The following is a 15146-nucleotide window of genomic DNA, read 5'->3' as shown; positions in this document are numbered from 1 at the left end:
GAGTAGGCTTTGACTCTAGGAGGTAAAGCGGCTTTAGGGCCTATGGCGAAGGTTTGACTGTGCGAGACAAATGAGGGGCATGCTCATGATTGTGCGAGAATGTGATGCTCCTTTCTACATGGGACAACAAGAGATGCAAGACCTTCTGTATAGGAACTAGGAAGCTACAGACCATAAATAAATGTTCATTTCCAACTAACCAACAAAACCCAAGTTAACGCACTTCTAAAGAAGGTTCCAACAATACAATCAAGTAATTCAAAATGGTGAATAATAAAGATAAACTCCGAGGCATATATTTTTGTAAAGCATATTTTCACAAAGATTATTGTCCTAGCTAATTCCATTCAATAAAGATGGGTGGTTTACCCTTCCATGCTCACACATGCATTTTTCTTTATTTATTATATAATTGATAGCATGTCTAAATTGAAAGGTGCAATATAGCAAAAATAGATAGGAATGGCATTCATTTGTGAAGTGAAATGGAGCAGGAAAGAAAAACTATGAGATATAGACAATATTCTTTGAACGTGTACAGCAGTCTGCTAAATGCTAATCCAGCAGTGACGCTTGAAATGAATAGTAAAACAAGGCGTGAAAAGTCATCTGCACTAGTGACTGTAAGATCAAAGAAGATAGAACACCGGTTTATCTACCACCACCCCGGGAAAAGAATCATCAGCACTCAGAACAATAACCCCCCGTCCGCACTTTGTTATTGCACCAGATCAACAGTACTAGCACCAGAGAGTTGTTTATAGCACGCACTCCTGCACATCAGTTTCCCTCTTCAGCTCCTGAGGATCATCCTTTCATTCCAACAGGTAATAGTAGTAAGAGTATTTAGACAGGAATAGCATCAGAGCTTCCAGACCTTGGGGGGTTCCCTTCTGCTGTTTCTGGAGTTGGGGTTGCAGCAGCAGCAGCAGCAGCAGCAGCAGGAGGAGGATGCACCAAATCAGCTGATCCTCCTTCAGCATTACTTTTGTCATTATTTGCAGACACAGGAGCATCAGCTGTTGTTTTGGTGTTGGCATTATCTTCAGCCACTTGAAGTTCACCATTTGGCAGAGTTGAAGGCTCAGGTGTATCTACAGTAACATCAGTTGGCCCAGAACTTTCTCTCCAATCAACCCATTCAGGAGCCTCTCCACCCTTGGTGTGTCTAGGATTTTGCTCTTCCTCACTCAAACTAATCTCTGAGAATTGTTTTGGTTCAGATGGACCAGATGTTGCAGTATCAGCCAAATCATTGTCTCCATCAGCAGTTGGCTCATCTTTATTGCTGGGGCAGATAACATTGGTCCCATTGGTATTTGGTGACGGTGAAGCTACTGAACCAGGTTGGCGATCATTGGTCATTCTATCATCCTCAAAGGCAAACCAGTTGGAATTTGTAAAAAGAGATCCACTGTGAACACAAAATGTGGAAGTGGAACTTAATTTTTAAAATATGATTTCTTTTCTCTTCCTTGCAATGGAAGAGTTCTTACCCAATTTCACAACCCATTGGAAGAGATAAAAAATAAAAATAAAAATAAAAAAACTAAGGATTTTCCAACTGTTCCCTCACCCACCTATCTTGGTCATCTCCTAATCGAAGTGATGATATGACAACTTCAGCAGATTCATCATCAAAATAGACATCCTACAGAAAACCACAGAAGCTTTTAAAGAACATCAGATAAATGAAATTTTATAAAGCGAGATCTTCATAATCTTAAACGTCAAAACCTTACTACACTATAAACCAACAAATACAAGTAAATTAACCAAGAGAATATTTGTACTCATGCTGCCTCTATATATAAAACTTCATGTGTGAACACACAGGAATACATTCATTATTAATTATTTAGTCACCATTGTGGCTAGCTCATTAGTGAGAACAATCATTCTAAGAGGAATATAGAAGAGTCAGAGCGTACCTCATCATCGCGTTCTAGTGCACCATGGGCCTGCATATCAATACAAAAAAGTTATGGCTACATGAAAGCTTGAGATTCAAAATGTATACTAAAATGAATCAATTATTTAAATTAGTTTTTTAAAGACATCACAAGTAGTCAAATTTCAGCTTCTTTTTTTATGGAATATCAAAGACATGAAATTTTAAAACAATAAATTCTTAAAGGAGCATCAAAGAGCAGTTGAGATATTGCCAAGTGGAGGAGAATCTAGATTTAAAAACATATATATAATGGTACTAGCAATCCTTTTAACAGACTAAGAACCATCAAAGCAAATGATATTAACACTTCCATTCCACTTTCACAGACAAAGGACACCATTTAGAACCAGGTTCACTTATCAGACTTGCCAGCACCTGACCCAGTTTAAGAAAAAGATAAACAATTAATTTATACTGTTTGGTTCTAACTCCAACTCTTTGCATGTAATCTGATTGTCAAATATTTTAAACATTAAATATTTTCTAACCAAATGTTGTGCCAAAAGCACCTTGGGCAAGAGAAAAAGTTTGACAGTAAAAGTAGGGACAAGCACCTCATCCATGTCATCATTGCTATAGATCCCATATCGAAATGCCTGACTTAAATTATTTGCTAAAGCTGCAACATCATAGTCCCTATCTTGGTAATCATCATCATCGCTATCCCTCATACGGTCTTGGAGTGCTGTAGGCCTCCTGCAATAAAGATGAAACCATATTTAAGTGCAAGTCAAGAAAGCAAATTGATAAAGTAGATACTATCTTGTCAACAAGAGAAGTTGAATGCGGCAAAATCTATAAAATATTTTTCCACAAATGGGAAAAAATTAGGCAGAATTTTGGCTCTTCCCTTCCAAGCACAATCTCCATTTCTCACTCGTCTCTTTCCCTTTCCTCATTCAAACACAAACTTTCCTCTCCATTATCCTGTCCCTCCTATTCTCTACCCTTACTTTCCACCAATAATATAGTCATTTTAAGTGCTTTATTACACCAAGTTACTGCTTCAGTTTCTGGTAAAATGCAGCTATAGTGCATTTTATATAAAGAACATTTTTATGATATTTAGGAAAATGAAACCAAGGGGATAAATTACTTTCTAGCTAGATGCTCTATGTCAAATAAATTTGTCATTCAACAAGCAAACCAGACAAATTCACAGCTAAAGAAAGGAAAGTGAGTGCACTTTTGAACCACCACTTACCCACATGCCCACTGGAAAACATTTTCCACAGCATTCCGTTTTTGTAGGACATTTGTATGCCAATCAACCCATTCACTATTTTCCTGCCAAAGTCATTTCATAAAGGACAAGAAAACTTAGAGATGACAAAAGTGTTCCCTTTCATGTTTGCAGAATGTATTTCCAATGACATGAAGTATCAACTCTAAAACTGACAAGCTAAAATGGAGGGATGTTGGACCAGAATATGATGTGACTACATCAGTTATTGATAATTTAAGCAATACATTGACGATATTAATACAAAAAAAGATCATCAGATGAACCTGCAGATAAGTCTGTATGTTGTTGTTATTGTTCCCCAGTTGGATAAGCTTGTTAGCTATGCGTGTAATGTGCCCCATATTACCTATCCGGGGTGGTGATTTCCCCTCGACAGGGACAGTTGGCTGCAAAATCATTCAATAAAAGTAACAATATCATATAGAGAACAGACATCTATAGGAAATGATGGTGATCATTTAACAGGTAACAAACATACAGAGAAAAGCCACAATACAGATAATTACCTTCGATGAATCAGTGGTCACTGTGAGGTTCTTCTCTGCCTCAAGAATTTTCCCAACAAGATTACATTCACAGAGGACATGATCCACAAACTGAGCATTCTTGCTCTCTAGGCAAGATACTACAATGTGCTCAACATTGTGATGCAAAAAATTATTGTATGGATACCTACATTTGTTTCCAGGTTAAGACACTCAAAATTCATTCCTCCATATAAGACAAGATGAAGCTAAAGGTGTGAACTTACTCAAAGAACAAATCCAAAATTCGTTTAACTGCCCCAAGCCGAATCAATTCCTTTTCAGCAGCTTCACTACTGACACTCACTAAGACTGAAATGAACTCCACAATCTGAAGATTTATGTTACTACTGTCAGAATTCAGAAACATCATATAACAGTTAAAAAGGAAGAGGAAGGTAGAGAAAGTACAGGAACATCAAATGAGCAGCTAATTCAAATGCAACATCAAACTGATCAGTAAAAGAAAAATATAAGATCAATGAAAGTCAAATGCAACATCTCCCTCTGCATCATTTATAATTTGACACTTTCAGCATGTAAAAGAATAAAGGAGAGAACAGTACTTTGTTTTTGCATAAAGGCAAGTAGTGTAAAAACTCTCTTTGAGGTAATATGTGTAAGTATAAAAACACAGTGTCGAACATGATGTATATATGATAGAGATTACTTTAGTAAGTTTTCATTATAAATAAGGAGCAAATACCAATTTTGGTCCCACGAGTATTAGAAAAATGACAGTTTTGGTCCCCACATGTTTAATTCCTACCAATTTCCATCCGCGACTATTGTTTTATTACCAATTTTCATCCACAACTATTGTTTTAGTGCCAAAATTCATCACGCCGGTCACCCCTTCGTTTAAGACATGCCGGAATATGAAATTATTAAGGGTAGTTTCGTGCTTTTCAAATTAGGATTCATATTTGAGCATGAATAAAGGGATTTAAGCCCTAAGATCTATCCCAATTCGCAGTTTTCCTCCTCAAATTAATGTAGGATGAGGAGGAGAACTGCGAATTGGGATCAATCTTTGGGCTTAAATTCATTTATTTATGCTCAAATTGGAATATTAATTTGAAAAGGATAAAAATGCCCTTAAAATTTTTAGATTTCAGGATGTTTTAAATAGATGGGTGACCGACGTGATGAATTTTGGTACTAAAATAATAGTCATGGATTAAAATTGGTACAAAAACAATAGTCGTGGATGAAAATTGGTAGGAATTAAACATGTGGACTAAAACCGTCATTTTGCTAATACTCGTGAGACTAAAATTGGTATTTGCTCTATAAATAAGTGCCTAGTTCCAGCATTCAGCTTTAAAAAAAAAAAAAAAAAAAAAAAAAAAAAAAAAAAAAAAGGAGATTTCCAATTGCTTGAGTTCATTTTTTCTTTCAATGAGACATAGTTAACTACCTTAAGACGATGCTTTCCAAGAGGTGGCTGTAGCTTGCCATATGTAGTTGGCAAGACACTGTCCTCTGATGAAACATCTAAAAGTTTGATTAGATCACCTGCATAAAAGAATGTAAAGTTCATAATTCCCAACTACAAAAAATTCTCACTCAACACTACCAAAACAGAAATAATTCAAATCCACCATAGGAAGTATTCATTGCTTAATAACTGAGATACCCCTTAATCTGAATATCTGAGGGCCCGTTTACTAACCGGAGAATTTTTTTTCAGTTTTCCAGTTTCCAGAAAACTGGAGAACTTTTGTTTTGTTTTGTTTCTTTTTTTCAGATTTCTAAGTTGGAAAACAGAACCTCTGTCATTTATTCCACTACAACCACATTCCTACCACCTTTATCTACTTATTTACTTATATATTTATCCATTACTATAACAACATTCATTAACATCTTTTATCCTTTCTACTTTCATTTACTTGTAAACATAACTTATTTGCATACACTTAAAGTTAGACATAATTCATATTATCATAATTAAAACTCGAAACCTAGACCGATTTTTAGATTTTGGTTGAACTCAATGGATTATTAGTCCAGATATTTTTAGTTATGTTATATCCTAACATAAGTTTGGTTTGGATATCAAATATTAAAATTTCATATATATTAGACTTGAAAGTGAAAAATTATATACATGCTTCACTTAAATTTAAAAGTTTTCTAAACCAAAAACAAGGAATAGAAAACAAAGAATTAAATTTAAAAACTAGAAAAAAGAAAACAGAGAATAGAAAACTAAAGTAAACGGGCCCTCAGCTTTTTTTAGTTCAATGATATAAAAGAACAAAACTAAGTTTCAGCTGAAATTGATCTCCACTTCACCAAAAGTACAAAACTAGATTTAATTTCTTGGATTTGGCTTAAGAGAAAACAAAACTAAAATGTGGCATAAGTGACAACAGATGAAGCTTAAACTACTCTATTTGGAAGTTGCAGTCCTTAGTCTAACTTCCTAAAGTTCATAGACATCCAATTTGAAAAAATCTATCAGTCCTAACTCCTAACCCCTGGCACTAGGAGACTTTCTTCCAATACAACCACCTATGTCTATCCAGGCACGTCGAGAGGCTTATCTAAACCATTTTAAAGGATCAAAAACTGTACCCCACAAATGAATCCTAATTCAAATTTCAGAGAGCTTTACAATTAAATGATTACACAGTGCCTCGTTAATTTATAGCCAATATAAAGAACCATCCAAAGGATATGATTCTAGCTACATGACAATGAGTAAAGTATAGAAGAGATTCTTTCTGACAATCTCACATTTTCATTCCTTCTAGCTAGAGTAACTTCTATTAAGCTGAAGGATACAAGTATATTAACTGTGCTTAACACAGAAAGATGCAAACATACCTAGGCTTTCCAGCATGCCTTCAATAGTCTTGGGGTTAGCAGTTACCCCAGTTCCCTGAGTAGATTGACGGTTGAAGAAGTAATATGTTCCTGATGTTAGCCTTTTAGGGTCCAACAAGGATATGCATATAGACAATGAATTGACCAAAACGGATTTTGGCCGTGAGCCCTCCAATGCATGGCAAAATAATCTTCCAATGAAACTGTGCAAGGTCCAATATGCATATAAGTAATATTTTATGCAAGAGAATTCATAGAACAAAAACCCATACTGGATAGACTAGAATATTAACACAGAACACTACCTAGGGCTGGAGATCTTGGTAGATAACCCAGGGGGCGCATATCGAGTTATAGCACACAATATTTCTGCAGCATTAGCATGCACTTCAGGGCAGTCCTGCAAATAGTAAACACCAATATGTTACCAATGGATTCTGACATATTTATAACATAGAATTAATGGTTTTTATAATCAATGAAGCAATCTAGCTTAAGCAATGCAAGATGGGATACAATCTCCTTGCCTTCATTTCAAAAAGAAAATAAGTTATTTTAACTTCTTTGTCAAAAATAAGTTGAAAATGTTAAATCTATAGTTAATTATGAAAATATTCGTTCCATGTAATAAAAAGTAAATAAGAGGTAAAATAGAACTCTAGATGGAATATCCCCCTCCACCAAGGCACCAAAAACCTCACCACAAGGTCCCATCTGTTATCCAACAAAAACACAAAATATATTCAAACCATCTACACATTTTAGTCCAACCTGATTTTTTATTGAAAAGGTTGCATCTAACTCCATTCAAGCCTAAATCATATCCCAACTGGGGAAAAATATTTTTTGAACCCAATTCTCAAGGACTCATCCTATCCACTCACTTGCAACCCATGAATCTCAACAAGCATAAGGGCACCAGGAAGATTATTAGATCTCAAACCTACATACACAGGAAACTGCAGAGCCTGAAGAGTGAAGATTCATAAACCAAGACCCTAAAATGTTCTATAAGCTCATTAAATGATATAAATGATATTAGGGGTGTATTCACGAACGTACTGCTGAGCTAAACTTATCCACAATCATCTCCAGAACATCAGTATCTCCTAACCACTGCATTGAATCCACAAAGTTGCTATACATGTGTTCATCGGAGCTAATTAAGCGAATTAAAACCTGTCCATAAAAATGCATTAAGACCTGAAAGTGTATTTAAGGGAATATTTTAAAATAAATTTTGAAACTACAGACCTCCATGATAGAAGTAATTCCAATGAGATCAACCAACTTTCTGATAACCTCCTGATGAGTCTGCAAGAGTATGAAAGGTTATCATTAGATTACAGATTTACAGTTCATCTTTCAGACAATAAAAGCAGCAGATATTTCAACCATCAAGGTGAAGAATAGAACATGTAATATTCCTTATAGTAAAAATATGAAAGCATTAAATATAGAAATAAAAAATTGTCAGCATCCTACCAAACAACAAAAGACAAGCAATCAGTAGTCCTGAGCTAACAAGCAAAATTTGAATTAGACTTTTTTGATATTTACAAGTTTCAGTTGAAACAAGGAAAATTTTCAAACCATGACACCATGTGAAGCCAGGCAGGAACAAACCTACCCACCCCTCAAGGAAAAAAACCAAACAGACCAGAATCACCAGATTGACACAAAAAGCCATGCGAAGGCATTGGAGGCAGGCTAAGGTTTGACCACCAAGCCACATTTTATCACAATCATAAGCATATTCCTTAATAAAGTTAACCAAACACTGTACTTACTCGTATGTAATTCATCAAAGGTACTGTCTTCCGCTGCAACAGGCATATAACAACCTAGCATATGGAACTGTGAACATCAAATGCCAACATAAAAAGAAATAATAATATTGCAAAGCCAGAAACAAAATTAAAAACAAAATGGAAAAGGTCTTTAATATTGTTTTTGTGTGTGTATACACCTATTGATTTCATAAAGAATATTAAAAACAAAAGCAAATATAAGAAATATTTTAATGCTCTGACCAGAGCAACATATGACCATTTGCAAACAAGGACCAGAAAAGGGAAAGCACTCAGATCCTAGGCCAACCTCAAAATCAATCAGTCAACTACTTTACTAGGGAGGTGGAGAGGAAAATGGCAAAATATATTGTAATTAAGTAGAAGCTTCCTTTTTTTCCTAAATAAAATAACAAGTATAATCTCCAAACACAAGGGATTCAAGCTCTACTTCCCCCTCAAGGAAAGACATCTACCACCTTCACCACCTCACCCCCCACCCAATAAAAAAATTTTTAAAAAAAAGCACCAGGAAACAGTCAATCCATGTTCGGAAAAGTGAAGTGAAACAAAATACCACCATCTAATTTAATGAGATACCTTGCTGAAGTAACCAGCCAGCAGAGCACTGTGAGGACGCACAGGTTCCAAAAATGAGAATAGCAAGTTCATTAGCTGCCAATCAAAATTAAAAGTCTATTTAAAAGCATTTTCCTCCAAATAAGATAAATAAAGCAAACAGTGAAAGCATGTATTGTCACCTCTTCATCATCAACCAAAGCTTTGAGAATTATATCAACCTCACAAGTAAAAATTTCGCAAGCAATAAAAGGAAACCTATTCACCCACATGAACCAAAAAAAAATAAAAATTAGAACAATACAACATATTCAAGATAATGTAAATATGCAAGAAATTAATAGGCAGGGCAAAGATATTTTTTAAGTAACTCACTTAAATGTTCGTTTTTTCTCAGTTTCATCTGCAGCCTCTTCCACTATATATCTGACAAGTTGTTCCACTTGACTTCTCTCCCGTAAACTTCCAAATAGCCCACAAGTGAAAACAAATATTTTAGAGTGGCAGTAAATAGAAAGTTTACAAGGAAACAGCTCAAAGAATTTATATTTACAAATTTCAACATGAGAGATAATATTTTAGTAAGCTAGGAACAAAGTGAGAAAGACATGAGCGTTCATGTGTGAGGCGGTGCCTTAGAAGGTAGGGGTAGTGAGCATTTAGCATACATATCATAATTAACCAGCAACTAACTAAATGGACAAAGGCTGAAAGCATTAAGCACTGCATCATCTAACTATCAAAATTAGATGTTAAAAAAGTTGAAGATGCATAGTAAGAATATGTACTTACAAAAAGACACAACATGGGAGTTCAAATCAAGCCTGTTTACTTTCCATAGTTTAGAGGCAAGTAAGCTGAACATTAGCAGAACAAGGGGAGGTACCTTCCATTATAACAAAAATAGACTACAAGAGGGATCACTGAACTTAAGTCTATAACTTTATAGCAAAAATTTGCCACATACATATAGATATGCATATACACCATATGTGGCAAATATTGTCACAATAACTACAAACACTATTGCCCATGCTTTAGGGTGTGTTAAGTCTTAAGATTTAATACATGTATGGGCCATATGGCACTCAAGAAGTCTTTCATTCTTGCTCTAGGGAAGCAAAAATACAGGAGATTTGTCAAAATAAAGGCCATAGTTTTGTCACTGATAGAAAATCATAACTTCTCTTTCACAGTATTTGCCTGAAGTAGATTCAGGTGACATAACTATAAGTTTCATAATCCAAGTCGTACCATCATAATTACAATTCTTATTTTTTAGAAACAACTCAAAGTTTAAAGCATATCAAAGAAAGCTGCAAAGACTTTGTAGTTCATCTGGTTTCTGATGAATACATGTCCAAGACCAAGAGCAAAAAGGTATTTATCTTAATGAATATGTGTCAGAGATCAAAATGGTGTATATCAATTATCAAATACACAGAGACTTCTAGGGCTTATGTTCCTAACCACACCTTAAGTCTTATCTCCATCTCAATCTTTTGCCTATTATAGAATGCAGAAAGACCCATAATTTAACTCAGTATGTGTTCAGAAATGCTTAAACACATGAACCAAAATCAGAAAATAATGATTAAAAAAATTAAAAGGTAGTGATAAATCATGAAAATAGATGTGTCTAATGCTGTAGAACAAGCAGAAACTTAAGCCTGTCCTAGAAAAGGCACAAAGATCAAAAGAGTAATCGTTTCGTCATGTTTTTAATAAGCACAGTTTAATAGCACCAAGAAAAGTGGAACCAATCAAACACTGGAAGCAGCTATTGAGAAAGTGAGTGACTGCATGTAAGCAAACAACTTACAAGTTGATAAGACGGCCATTAAGAGCTTTACATTCTTGGATTATTTCATCCTCATCTAAAAGTTCTTCTAATGTGAAATTATCCTTGTCTAGAATTGTCTCCACCTGAAATAAATATGTAACCAGCAAAGAAATAAAAGTAACATTACTTCACATAACTAACAATTATACTTACAAAAGACAATACCGAGACTCTAGGCTATAATAATAGGTCCAAACCAACAAATTTACAAGATCCATAACAACAAAAACCATGTAAAAACATTGCAATCCTAGTTATGGTAGAAAACATGGCAAGAGATCAAATAATCTCCATTCATAAACATATCCACATATAGATAAGAAAATAACAGGCACATAAAATCAGCATAAGAGAAAAGGATGAATGTAACAACAATCAAAAGTTGAGATCAAGGTTATAGTAACAAAACCTAAGTGGAAAGGCTTCTACCCATATCCAATAACCTATATGGACAATTTCATTATTAACTTGATAAAAGAGGAAAGAAAATATATAGCATTCCAATCATCTGATTTGTTAGCCAAACTATTTTTAAGAGTCACTAAGTCAGTGATGAGATTTTAGGTAATCTTAATGATATTGCAAGAATTTGGGTAAAATCTCATGTATTGGTGTTAAATTAATACTCCCTCCTGCCAATTTTGTGTCTGGTTCGATTAACGAGATTTGACTGAAGTTATTTTAATTCAATTTTTCACAATATTAAGTTTAGTATTAGTATATAAAATTTATATATTTAGAAACTACATTAAAAGTACTATTAAACACAAAATAAAAAAATTTAAAAATAATTCAAAATTACTAAAGACAATAAACAAAGAAGAAAGAGTTGGTTTAACCAATGAATAGTAAACAGGACAAGTAAAATGGGACAAAGGGAGTATATTTATATTATATTATTATTTCTATTATGATTGAAACTTCTAGGAAGAAAAATTGCTCGTACTTTCTTGTTAAATCAGGAAAGGAAATAAGGGATGCATGCAGCAGAAGCAGGAAGCCAGTAGTTTTGCACCTAGAGGATGAGGGTTTGTAAGCACACTAGTCAAAGGGTTTTATCATTTGGATAATATGATTTGGAGAACTTCATCAGAACTTGGTCTCTGGTTACTCCAATATGTTTTTAGTATAACCATATTGTTTTCCATTTTAGGGTTCTCTAGTCTGCTATATCTTCATAAGTACTTCTTGTACTTGGGGGCACCCTTTTGGTGTTTTGAACAAAATGTTATCTATAATATTACGTGCTTATGAAACTGAATACAAGTTTGGTAAAGCTTCTTTTGCATCATAACTAAACATTTTTCTTGGGGCTAGATTGCTAGGCCAGATCTGTACATGGCTACACATAAACCTACATTCTCCTTAGTTGTTCCTCAGCAACTCCACTATTCTTGTTAATAGCTCTCCAAAAGAATGACAGATCTGATTCCAGTACTTCTGAATTCTATAACAGTTTCCTTTCATCGCTGTGCCACTCCTAGTTAACAAGCAAATCTATGTAGTAGATGAATTCTTAGCCTGTGCAAATTAACTAAATTCATATTCTAGGGTCTAGACCCACAGAAATTAGGTGCATACCTAGAATTTTTTTAGCTTTTAAAAAAAAAAAACAAAAAAAAATCACCACGTTTCATTCCCACAAGGTCTCCCTTTCATGAAAACATACCAATAAGCAATGAATGCACTATCATCAAATCAACTTATAGATAATGGCACCCATAGAAAGAATAGTTGCAAGCATCTTGAAACAAAAACCAAAAAAAAAAAAAGCCAAAATCCTTTGCAGCTCTACTAATTCACTTAACTATAACGTGCCCCTGATTTTACACAACTCTCATCTACTTCTTCTGTGAAGAACTACTACCATGGACCTTCCATGAGTTGAACTACACTGACAAAGTAGAACTAGAAATAGATCTAGCCACATAAGAGATTCCCTAGAGAAATGGAACTTCCTGGTGATGCTAAGAAGTTAAATTCATTTAAAATCATTTTTAATTTTACACCATTGGGAAGATACTCTGAAATCACATATGACGCTGCCACTGTCTGCTGATTTCTCCCAAACTTGTCCTCTATTTTTATGTTTGTCAGTTTGTGATATGCTTTGTTTGGAGTTGGTTAGATGGCCCCAGCTCTTGTTGTTAAAGAATTGCTCAATGAACAAAGATATGAAAAGTTCACCAATATTGAACTCACTTCTCATGCAGGAGCTGGAAGAAACAATTGAAAGGATGGGTTTCGGTTTTTGAATAGTCTTTTACTTCTATTGGATACATAGAATTTTCTTTTCTTTTTTTAATTTACTTTTTTGATCCATATACCAGAACTTCACATGGTTAATAACATATAGGCTACAAAGGAATGCATTTTTATTGACTTTTGGGGTTTTCGACTTAAGAGTAGATAATGATAATATGAAAACTGCACCATGAACCCAATGGTATGCAACTGAAATGACATGTTACAATGCTAGATTTATTGCCCTACAATGAATTCCACCCAAAAATCAATTACATTCATAATCCCACGCAATATACCTACATCACGACAATATTCAGGAAATAATAGCGCTCGCACAAACGTTTCACTACAGCTAAATCAAACATTATTACATTTTTAATTTCCACAACACAAAAAACAAGAACTAAAATTCAACATATAAACTGAAGAACCCAAGAGCTCCCAAAAAAATTAAAAATTCAAAAATAATAAAAAAACACATGATCGTCAAGAAAAGCTATATCGAACAAACAAAATCAACATCCGAAAGAAATTGAACCGAAGGCCTTACAGGAGAGGCTGTGGAGAGACCCGCCATACGCCAAAACATTGTGAAATCTCGAAGAAAGGAATCGGGTGAGAGAAACGGTTGGGGACTCGGATCTGGATGGCAACTCAGTGAGAAAACCCTACGTCGCTCGCTACGGCGCGCACGAACACCGGGTCCAGCAATTGAGAGCGCGAGATAACAGTGGCTCACCTTTTCATGGCGTTGGAATACAGGAATTATAAATAAAATAAAATTAAAAATTTTAAGAAAAAAAAAGCGAAAACCAAAATATACCTGCAAATCGCGATGAGATGGGGAAGTAGATTTGTTGCTAGTTTTTCTGCTACGACCGTAGTTGTATTTTGTAAATTAGTAGGGGTCCCAATTGCGAGAACCAAAGAAATGGTGTGTGGGTTATGCAAATTCCTTAAAATAGCTGCAAGCCAAATCTAATGTTTTACAAATTTTTATTTTTTTTGGGAGAGGCGATTTTATTTTTAAAAAATAAAATTGAAATAGTCCGTAAACTATCATGTAATATGATAGCATCCTACTGAAGTACAAAGAGTCGATATCGCTTCCATCAGACCTTAAATTCATGACCTCTCATTTCGGAGAGCCACTTCGTGCCAGTGTGCCACTAGACCAAAAGGTCTTGGCCACCTCCCCCACCACTTATTATTATTATTATTATTATTATTATTATTATTATTATTATTATTAATTATTATTATTATTATTATTATTATTATTATTATTATTATACCCGTGCGATGCACAACCTATAAATTTGCAGTAGTTAATGTTAATTTTTTTTTTTTACATTGTTATTGTATATTATGTATATTGTTACAGTTACATACGTTCATATGAAAATAATTATTATATAAATAAATATCCTGTTAATAGACTATTTTTATATATGGTAATTAATTTCATAATTACAAATAAAAATTCTTAATTGCAGGAAACTTTTGCGACATTTCAATCTGTCAAATAATTTTAAAATAATTTATTACATCATTTCAAACTTTTTAATAGGTTACCTTTAAATTAATATATATAATATATATAATTAAACTATTCTACCTAATTATATATATCATTCCTAAATACGATCCTAATAATTCTATATGATGTACGATATATATGTATTCAAAAAATATAGATATAGTATTATCCTATTATACCTATATACAATTATGGAATTGACAGTTACATACATCCATATGGAAATAATTATTATATAAATAAATATCATGCCTTTTAATAGAATATTTTTATATTTTTATATATGGTAATTAATTTCACAATTATAAATAAAAATTCCTAATTGTAGGGATACTTTTGTGACATTCCAATCTGCCAAATAACTTTAAAATAATTTATTATATATAATTAAATTATTCTACTCAATTATATATATCATTCCTAAATCTGATCCTAATAACTATATATGATGTATGATATATATGTATATTTTTTTGGAATAATATATAAATATAATATTACCCTAGTATACCTATATGAAATTCTGGAATTGACAGTTACATACGCTCATATGGAAATAATTATTATATAAATCAATATCCTACCTTT

General features: G+C 33.7%; 1 protein-coding gene across 1 annotated transcript; it reads right to left on the bottom strand.

Moving 5' to 3' along the window:
* Nucleotides 1-453: 453 nt before the first annotated feature.
* Nucleotides 454-13951, bottom strand: LOC109174118 (serine/threonine-protein phosphatase 6 regulatory subunit 2). Its single transcript, XM_019323412.1, has 20 exons — nucleotides 13842-13951; nucleotides 13569-13757; nucleotides 10751-10854; nucleotides 9304-9390; nucleotides 9111-9186; nucleotides 8950-9024; nucleotides 8350-8403; nucleotides 7814-7873; nucleotides 7622-7738; nucleotides 6865-6959; nucleotides 6560-6762; nucleotides 5145-5242; nucleotides 3952-4055; nucleotides 3707-3872; nucleotides 3464-3586; nucleotides 3159-3241; nucleotides 2509-2650; nucleotides 1932-1961; nucleotides 1581-1651; nucleotides 454-1414 (listed from the first exon to the last, which is right to left on the bottom strand). Exons 2-20 carry the CDS (start codon nucleotides 13605-13607, stop codon nucleotides 847-849), a joined length of 2295 nt encoding a protein of 764 aa, XP_019178957.1. The 5' UTR covers nucleotides 13608-13757; nucleotides 13842-13951; the 3' UTR covers nucleotides 454-846.
* Nucleotides 13952-15146: the final 1195 nt, after the last annotated feature.

This window comes from Ipomoea nil, unplaced genomic scaffold, assembly GCF_001879475.1.
Source record: "Ipomoea nil cultivar Tokyo-kokei standard unplaced genomic scaffold, Asagao_1.1 scaffold0519, whole genome shotgun sequence".
Classification (NCBI taxonomy): Eukaryota; Viridiplantae; Streptophyta; class Magnoliopsida; order Solanales; family Convolvulaceae; genus Ipomoea; species Ipomoea nil.
The sequence above is the reverse complement of the archived record's forward strand: the minus strand, read 5'-3'. Positions and strand labels throughout refer to the sequence as shown.

Excerpts from the sequence above, each read along its gene's own strand:
- LOC109174118 (XM_019323412.1), bottom strand. The coding sequence starts at position 13,607 with ATGTTTTGGCGTATGGCGGGTCTCTCCACAGCCTCTCCT. Across the intron at positions 7,874-8,349 it reads CTTTGATGAATTACATACGA|ACTCATCAGGAGGTTATCAG; the intron begins GTAAGTACAGTG and ends ATACTCTTGCAG. Across the intron at positions 3,587-3,706 it reads TGACCACTGATTCATCGAAG|CCAACTGTCCCTGTCGAGGG; the intron begins GTAATTATCTGT and ends ATGATTTTGCAG.